The sequence below is a fragment of the Carcharodon carcharias genome, chromosome 20, assembly GCF_017639515.1.
Source record: "Carcharodon carcharias isolate sCarCar2 chromosome 20, sCarCar2.pri, whole genome shotgun sequence".
Classification (NCBI taxonomy): Eukaryota; Metazoa; Chordata; class Chondrichthyes; order Lamniformes; family Lamnidae; genus Carcharodon; species Carcharodon carcharias.
In genome coordinates, this window is record NC_054486.1 from 44,508,539 (window position 1) to 44,518,639 (window position 10,101).

General features: G+C 37.5%; 1 protein-coding gene across 1 annotated transcript in view; it reads left to right on the forward strand.

Annotated features, from left to right (window-relative positions):
- Positions 1-2,474, forward strand: part of LOC121292274 (neuronal PAS domain-containing protein 3) — a 1,542,391-nt gene extending 1,539,917 nt beyond the window's left edge. Inside the window, exon 12 of the mRNA XM_041214104.1 lies at positions 1,165-2,474. Coding sequence (XP_041070038.1) covers positions 1,165-2,474 — 1,310 coding nt within the window. The remainder of the gene's footprint in view (positions 1-1,164) is intronic.
- Positions 2,475-10,101: the final 7,627 nt, after the last annotated feature.

Consider the following 10,101-nt stretch of genomic DNA (forward strand, 5'->3'; position numbering starts at 1 on the left):
GACCAAACGCAGACTGGGTAACCGCTTTGCAGAACACCTTCGGCCTGTCCACAAGCATGACCCAGACCTCCTGTCGCTTGCCATTTCAACACACCACCCTGCTCTCATGCCCACATGTCCGTCCTTGGCAATGTTCCAGTGAAGCTTAACGCAAACTGGAGGAACAGCACCTCATCTTCCGATAAGGCACTTTACAGCCTTCCGGACCTAATATTGAGTTCAATAACTTCAGATCATGACATCTCTCCTCTCCCCACCCCCTTTCCGATCCCCCTTTTTCCAATAACTTATAATTTTTTATATTTTTTTATATATATTTTTCTTCTCCCACCTATTTCCATTATTTTTAAACGTATTTCCATCCATTGTTTTATCTCTACCTTTTAGCCTATTTCAATCCCTTCCCCCCAACCCCACCCCCACTAGGACCATCTATCACTTGCTCATTCTGCTTTCTACCCATAATGTCATTATTAGCACATTTCTTAGCTCATATCACCACCGTCAACACCCCTTTGTCCTTTTGTCTATTACATCTTTGGCGATCTCTTCTTTGCCTCCACCTATCACTGGCCCTCTATCCAGCTCTACCTGTCCCACCCCCCTCAACCAGCTTATATTTCACCTCATTTCTGTATTCCTTTAGTTCTGATGAAGTGTCATACGGACTCGAAACATTTACTGTATTCCTCTCCGCAGATGCTGTTAGGCCTGCTGAGTTTTTCCAGCTATTTTTGTTTTTGTTTCATAAAATCTGCTTGAAGTTTGTATAAAGTCATTTTTCTTCTGATTTTGCTCAAAAATAAGTCTTGAGAAGGATCAAAGAAAACTTGTCCCTGCCCTTTATTCAAAATGGAATGTTTTGGATTTGCAAATTGGAAATCTGGTCATTTTACACTATTTATCCCTACTTTGTTAATCAAATTTATTCTTCTCTAAGTACAGCTTTTAAATTACATCTGTACTTTTAATAAAGAATATGAACAAGTATAAAGCGCTGGCATTTTAGAAGGAGTTGTACTGTTTATTTGAAGTGTGTAATATCTGCTATTTTCTGGGCTGATTTTCCCATCTACTCTTTTCAGTAGGAGAATGTGAATGGTGTCTGTTATAATCACTTATGTTTCCTTGAGCGACTGATTTTTTTTCCCCTATTTCCTCCAGAGGACAATGAGAATTCCAAGTCAGATGAGAAGGGAAACCAATCTGAAAATAGTGATGATCCAGAGCCAGACAGGAAGAAGCAGTCTGGGAACCACTCGGATCAAGAAATGAACTGCAATGATGACGACAATAGCTCCAGCAACCAGGACAGCAGGGACAGTGATGATAGCTTTGAAAATTCAGACTTTGAGAGTCAGAAAGCAGCCGAGGACAACTTTGGCACTTTTGGTTCTATGCAGATCAAAGTAGAACGATATGCAGGCAGCGAATCAGAGATGCGCTTGCCAAACCGTGAATCAGTGACCTCAGACAGTGCCAAGGATTCAGACAGTGCAGGAGAGGTGAACATTCAGTCTTCCAGCAAGCACCAGAAGAGGAAGAAGAGGAGAAAAAAACAAAAAGGAGGCAGTGTTACACGTAGAAGGCTGTCAAGTGCTTCGAGCCCGAGTGGACTTGACTCAAACATAGTAGATCAGCCACAACTGTTGTCTTCACCAAACAGTGCCTCAGTGCTTAAAATTAAAACAGAAATAACAGAACCTATAAATTTTGATAATGATAGCAGTATTTGGAATTACCCTCCTAACAGAGAGATCTCAAGGAATGAGTCCCCTTATAGTATGACCAAGCCCCCAAGCTCTGAGCACTTCCCCTCTACACAGGCCAGCACTAGTTTACATGTCACCATTCCAGACTCTGTTCTCACCCCACCAGGGACGGAAAGTACTGCCAGTCGTAAAACTCAGTTCAGCGCCTCATCTAACACTACCTTAGTTTCAGTCACAGACCCTCTGTCTCCTCCTCTGTCAACCTCCCCACGAGACAAGCATCTTAGCAGCACCAGTACCACTAGTTCTGTGCTATACACCAGTGATCTAGAAACACTGCAGAGGTTACAGGCTGGTAATGTGGTGCTTCCCCTAGTTCATAGGGTGACAGGAACTCTAGCCGCCACCAGCACTACTCCTCAGAGGGTCTATACCACTGGCACCATTCGATATGCCCCAGCTGAGGTGACCTTTGCCATGCAGGGCAACTTGCTGCCTAATACTCATGCTGTCAATTTTGTAGATGTTAACAGTTCCAGTTTTGGGTTAGAGCCCAAGACGCCAATGGAAATGCTTTATCACCATGTACATCGAATTAATATGTCAGGGCCATTCGGGAGCACTGTGAGTGGGGCCAGTCTGGCCCAAATGCCTGCAGGAAATGTGTTCACAACAGCAGAGGGACTCTTTTCCACACTTCCGTTTCCTGTGTACAGTAATGGCATTCACACCACACAATCGTTGGAACGTAAAGAGGATTAAACTATGACCATTTACTGTGTTCAGTATTATACTCTGAGGCATAGACAATGTTTTCAGCTGAATTCTAGTGCTAGCACTTTGAACTTGAGCAGGTCAGCTCACACCATCAATACAACTGTTCTCATATCCCTCTTGAACTATGACTAATCATTCTGTAATGTAAAGAGTTATTTTTTTGCCTTCAGAAAGTTGAATTACCAGTTAATTGTAAATGTTTCTTCCAAGGTGTGTTTTCCTTTGCATCTTTGTGAAGATGCCTTTAATGTGTACATGCCTCTGCCATAAGATGCAAATGCAATGGTGAAGAGATTGTAAAATGAGAGAATCACAGATTTAATCTATAATGATCTTGATATGATCAAGGTTGAAGGAGGTAAGTATAGAAAGATGACCCTGTTTGACTAAGTCAGACTTTAAAGGGGTTTTTTTTCTTTTTAAAAATAGGGCATAGTATTTTGGAATTTTATGCAGAGTTTAATTCTTTTTTATGGTTCAGATTTTTCTTACTTGCACATAAAGCAATTTGGGTTCTTACATAATTTGATTCTGGCCTGTGACTAGAATGTTAAACTCTTGAAAACTGTAGGAAGATGGAATCCATGTGTAGTTAATGAACCATAAGTAGACATTACTTCTGCTACCATGGTGCTACCATTATTAATCTTTGTTGTCTTCATAAAATATGCAGCATATGGGCTGGAATTTGTGGGAGAGTGCTGTTTTGTACTAGACAAATGGATTTAGTTGCTAGCTTGTGGCTGCAGTCTCCTCATTCTCTTATGACCAGAATCTGTGTTAATGTTTTTTGCAGCCATGCAAACTTTACCTCCAGACTAAAAAACACAAAGCCTCACACCGTTTTTATAGTCTTTCTGCCTTTTTTCAAAGTGCTTTAAGGAAACTCAATAAGATTGAGTTGAGGTTAGATACTTGCATTTATTTTCAGCTATATTTTTCTCAGTATAACTGAGGCTAATCTGCAACTTAAAATAGCATTGTTTTAGAGTTTTAAAGAAGAATATTTAACATGTTATGTTGCTTTATTCTTCTGTTTACTGAAATAGAGGAAATTCTAATTGTACTTTAGTTGTTAGTACTGAAACAGAAATTCAAGATTGAGTTTATAAGCTTGGAATAGGTACACAAATCAAAACTGCACATGAATTAATAGACTCACAATTCTATTTTTCTGTCATCATTTTGCCAAAAAAACACATTCTAGTGTTTGACACTATTTGTGATTGTCAGTATAAGTGCTTCTTTCACTCCATCTTTGGCAGCTGTTCATTAAGGCATCTAATAATGAGAGTGAGATAAGTAACGTGTACAATGTGTAAGTGTCCTTGACTGTCAGTCCCATTGCAAAATTTAATGTGTGTTACTATATGCAGTATATACTAAGCTAATGTGGCAATATTGTCCTTTGTCTTCACTGTGCTTTATCTCTAGTCTGCAATGGTCAGTTTCATTATCGCAATCCTCGTGAACCAGTGATTCTTGGAAGGTGATGTTTTTTGTGTGATGGCCTTCCTCTGTAGTGTCACCTTATGCTGCTTCCACTGTCTGTATACTTTTTGTTTCTGCTGTTGCTTTGCTGTGTATTTTTCAGACCTCTCTCAGAGATAAAAGACTCTTAACTAGCTCATGGTTAATGGAACCATTTCCACAGAGGAATTCTGGGTATGACTTATCTTCCATCTTGCCAAAAATGCACTAAATAGCTGGGCTCAGATGTATGTGACAGATTGCCACCATGGAGCCTCAGCTATAAACATTCCCAGACTCCCTTGTGCTCTAACTGCAAACAACAGCTAAAACAGCAAAAGGAGCTTTTTTTTTAAAATGTTTCTGTGTTGGTGTCAGATGGTTTCTGGTGATTTGAACTAACAATAATCACAGCTGCTGTCAAATCACATAGTGTTTCAAATTACAGTATGAAAAATTCATCACCTGTGAAGGCTGTGTCTGTGTTTTTAACTATTTCTTGTACAAGTATATAAAATATTTTATGAGGAATTGGTGCCAAGTAGCTGAACAATGGGGTGAGGGGTTCTATTAGTATCAATGTTAACAGTGTTACCGACTCTACAATACAAAACAATTAAAAGTAAATTTAAAGAGACAACTATGGTACATTTATTTTTGTGCTTCAAACTTCAAGCTAACTGAAGCTAACCTTCTGAGTGCCTGGCTTATTTAAAAGAACATTTCATTGATCACAGATAATGCTGCAAACCGGAAATGTACATACTTCATTTACAACAGGATTCTTTTATACTTTTGTAGATTATTTCATCAATTCAAAGAAACATGTCATACATGGTTATGTAACTTGATTTTATCATCCTGCAAATGCCATATTCATAATAAACTTTTCTTGGATTTGTTACTATCTGGCATCATTCTTTTACACATACATCCAAACTATTAATACATTAAAGCTAGTAATGAAGCTTTAAACATCTCATGCACATAATATCAATATTGTCATAATCAATAACCTATACTTTATGAAGGTTTTATTTACTAGTCATTATATAGCTTTGAAAATGCAAAAAAGACTGTAAACCACAGACTTCAAAGAGAATTCTTTCTGTTAGTGGTTACTCAAGTAAGGAAGTTATAAAATATATTTATCAATACGTGCATAGCACAAGAGTAAAATAAGTTGGGCTGAACAGCTTCCCAAAATCTATTCATTCCAATTAAAGTGGACAGTCAATATTTACTGATCTAAATATCTGCATTAATCGGAATGATATATGACCTTGTTCAAACAGCTAATGCAGTTGAGAATTAGCAGTTTGTGTGCTGTCAATGTATCCATTGCAGACTAGTTTGGAACTTCCCATACTTCATAATTTAATTGGAGTGTTCTGTGCATTAATTCTAAAGTTCATATTATAAACTGTACACTGCATATATGTTAGTTCTGTATATTTCTTTGAACAGTTTTAACATATTTAGATATAGTAAAAAATGCCACAGTGGCATTAAAATGTTCTCTTTATTCACTTTTATCTATTGAATGAAGGTTATGGGAGATTTTGGGAATGATGTGACACTTAAGCAATTGTTCCTTATAAAATAATTATAATGAACATACTTGCCGTAATCTCATGTAGAGCACTATTATATTTGACATCTTTAACTTTTTAATTACTAAATATTAACCTGTTCCACTTAACTTTTTGTGGATGAGGACACTGAGATTTAAAGGAAATCAGATAGGTCCCCTTTGTGTATTTTTCTAAAGCAATAATCTCCTTTGCATCAGAATTCTGCCACATACCTGTCGAACTGCGTGCTAGTGCCTCAGGGAAACCCATTGGTGTGAAGAACAGCCAATTGTTTGGCAAACAAGGGCTACTATGGTAAATAATCTCCCTTTTCACAAAGACATAATGCCTACTGTAACATAACACATTGAGATTAAAGTTCAGAACACATGGGACATGCTTGTATGTATAGTATACTTTGAAAAATAGGAGAGTTCTAATCTTGTATTTTTGTATATGCTGGTGTAGAAAAAATGCTACAGCAGTCCCAAAAGAGCAGCTAGTCTGGATTAACAAAGTGACAGATGACAAGCTTTATTCCCTCTTTCCAATAGTACATCCAGCACATACTGTCCGCAGTATTTTATTAAGGAATTATCCTCAAATAAGGCAATAGTGTTACAGAAAATATATTTTCTAGTTTACTTTCCACATTGTTTCCTTCAAAGTATGCAAATATAGAACTTTGAGATGTACTAAAGTGGCTCACCCAGTAGGATGGGCTTTATGAGAAATAAATATAATTTAAGGTTGTTTCACAGCCAAGGTGACTTCTACCCATATTTCAAATGAGCTTTAAAGACCCATGGCTTGGCAGCACCTGCAGTGCATGCAAAATAATAGCAGAAGTAGGCCATTCAGCCCCTTGAGCCTGCTCCGCCATTCAGTAAGATCAAGGCTGATCTGCATGTGTTTCAAATTCCACATTCCCATCTACCCCTGACAACCTTTGATTCCCTTGCCTAACAAGAATCTATCTACCTTTGCCTTAAAATATTCAATGACCCCTCCTCCACCGCCTTCTGAGGCAGAGAATTCCAAAGTCGCACAACACTCTGAGAGAAATAATTTCTTCTCATCTCTGTCCTAAAAGGGCAACCCCCTAGTTCTGGACTCACCCACAAGAGGAAACATCCTTTTGACTTCTACATTGTCAAGGCCGTTCAGAATCTTATATATATACTTCAATCAAGTCACCCCTCACTCTTCTATACTCCAGTGAAAATATCCTAGCCTATCTAGCGTTCCATCATAAGACAACCCGCTCATTCCAGGTATCAATCTAGTAAACCTCCTCTGAACTGCCTCCAATGCGTTTACATCCTTAAATAAGGAAACCAAAACTGCGCAGAGTATTCGAGATGTGGTCTCACCAATGTCCTGTATAACTGAAGTACTGATGATGTGTATGAGGAAAACAGCTGTTAACACTAGCTCATATCAAGGAATTAATACTGTGAATGTGTGGCATAATAGAACTTAGATTACTTTTTAAAGATGGATCATCTCTCTATCAGTGTCATTTTCAAAAATTCACATCAGCGAGAATTCTGACTAACGTTTAAAACTATACTTTGCTTTAGCATGCCTGTTTTTTTTTTAAATCATTGAAGCACTTGAGATTGATGACTGTACAGTCATTAGTTCAGCTCTTTGATACTGTTAGGCACGATCACTTCTCCCAGGCAGTTTCCCTCATTGTGTCATTATTCCCCATTTAAAGAAAAATAGTCAAACTAGACAAAAATAGACAAAACAAAAAAGAAAAGATTGTATGATTTTATTCATAAACATTTGTAAGCCAGGGGATGGCGCAGTGGGTTTATCCATTATTTTTCTCATCTCGATTTGAATGCAGCTTGGACTGATGCAAGAAAAACCTTTCTGTCAGCTACAAGGGCCCATGTAAAAATGTTCTTCAGAAGTCTGAGTGTATAACAAAGCTGACAATAATTCTGAATTAATTCTAAAAAAAAGCCACCTCATTCATAGAAAACATATGGTTGTTGTGAGAAATGTAAAGTTTTTCACCGGTATTGTTCTGAAGTTGGGTTAAAGTGCGTCAGGACAGGTTAGAGGGAATTTTACTATACCATTATTCAACAACTGACCTGGGTGTGGTTAATAGCGCCAGTTACATGGCATTCTCCATGCTTGTTGATGGGCCATTGAATGTTATTTCTTATGTATATTTTCTTTATGATTTTAGTACATGAAAATGTTCTTGTGAAGAATTAAGTTATACGTGCTAGCGATTGAATTAAAATGAACCCTTGCAATATACTGCAGCTTTAACTGACTTATTAAGGCATTAGCAGTATGAAATCTATTTAAATAGGTGCTATTTATTTTTAGTCCTGGGACCTCTGATGATAAATCACCTTTGCAACTCTGATTTCAAAGCACGATGTAACTCTAATTAATAATTCGTAATAGACTAAATTCTTAACAAAAGAAGAAAAAGCTATTCATGATAGATTATTATGCAAAATATACCATAATGCCTTTAATGATGTATTAAATCCCACCATTTTTATTTATGCATATTCTAAAGCAATTGTTAGCAAAATGAAATGGGCAGCAAAAGCTCTTGGAAAACATTCCAGTAGTTAAAAATCCTTCTGCAGAAACGTAAGAAACTATAACAGGGCAAAATGCTTTTAACTATTTCAGTCTGTTCATAAATTTACAATATGTGTTGGCCCTTTTTATATTGCATTTAAATTTCTCCTGATTATATGATGATTATCTGCTGACATTTGCATCCACACAACCACGAAGATTAGAATTTAAGTGAAATGAGGACTGATAAAAAGGAAAATACTTCCCTGATAAATTAACAATTATCTTGTTGAATAGTGTTGTACAGGTTAATATGTCCATCATTAGATGTGTCAAAAATCATTAGATATACTGTTGGAGGACCTGATAATTCTTGACATTTTGGATTTGGAACAATTCTTGGTTTTTGCATAGGTGAAGGAAGATGTTTGGCTTAGTTCAGATGAGGTTCTATTTGCTTCTCATAATCTTTAAAAATGTAACTTTTAAATGCCCCATTGATGAAGGTTATTGTAATAATTATATTCCGAACTTGTGCACATTCGTGTAATATAACCATGTCAAATTAATTCTGGTTAAGTGAATTTAGGTACAATTTGACTATTATTGTTTTATTCTGTTCAATATCCTACAGTGAAATAAATTCCAGATAAAGACATTTTTTCTTCAAGCCATGAGAAGAAAGACCTATTCCTTAACAGATTTACATAAAATGGTTATGCTGCATCTCTCTAGTCTGGTGGATGATATGTTTATAAAATATTGATCATCTTGTAATTAACCTTCTGTGGAATTGAATGAACTGAATTCAGTCAAAGTGAGCCACTCCTTGAACAGCTTAATAGAATAGATAAAGCTGGGCTTTATTTAAGTAATTTCATTGATGCCATGTCTGGTCTCCAAATCTATATGTAAGGCCACTAGAACTACATTCAGATTGATTTATAAGTATTCTGGTTTAGATAACACAGACATTATTGCTTTGAATATTAAATTATAAGCCTATAAACCAACTAGATAATGCACATCAAAAAAGAGGAAATTTTTCAATTTCATTTTTTTTCCAAAAGTATACTTTTCTCATAAAATTTATAAAAATACATTACATGACTGTACTAAGTTGATATTACATATGGTGCGAAGCAAATAGGTTTCTTCCAATACTGTATGTTACTCACTACATTTACAATTAATATTCATAAGATTCATTACATGTGAAACATTCAGCCCAAGGGATTTTACTTAGTTTCCAGCCCCTCAGTGCACTATGGCTGAAAGGCCTCAGAGGGCAGCCTTTCCCCATAGCCATGACTGCCCCAAGCTTTAGTCTTTTGCTCAGCATGTGGTCCTGGACCTTGGAATATGCCAACCTACCACAATCAGTCATGAGCAACATTTTGCACTGGAAGACCAGCACGTTTTGGGCAACCAAAGAGTGTCTTTCACAGAGTTGATGGTCCTCCAGCCACAATTGATATTTTTCTTCGTGTATTTTCCTTGGGAACAGCCTGTAGAGCACAGAATCCTGCGTCATGGAACTGCTCAGGATGAACCTCAACAAAAGCCTCTGCATCTCTTTCCAGACCTTCTTTGCAAAGATGCATTTCAGAAGGAGGTGAACAATGGTCTTTTCCCCTCCACAGCCCCCTCGAAGGCAATGTGAGGAGGAGGTAAGACTCTAGGCATGCAGAAAGGATTTGACAAGGAAGGCCCTTCTCACTATCAGCCAGGCGACAGCTTGGGGCTTGTTTGAAAGCTCTGGTGATGAGTCATTCTGCCAAATGACTGAAGCTCTGCTCAGGGAACCATCCAGCAGGATCCACCATCTCCCTTTCCCTCAGAGCTTCTAGGATATTACATGCAGACCACTATCTGATGGGCTTGGTCAAAGGTGATTTTCTACTTAAACATTTCCAGGAGAGATAGCTGACATGGTCCAACTGAATGGGGCGTTCTGTGATAACGTGACCCGACTATCCTTCGCAACAGCAGGGAAAGGTAGGACC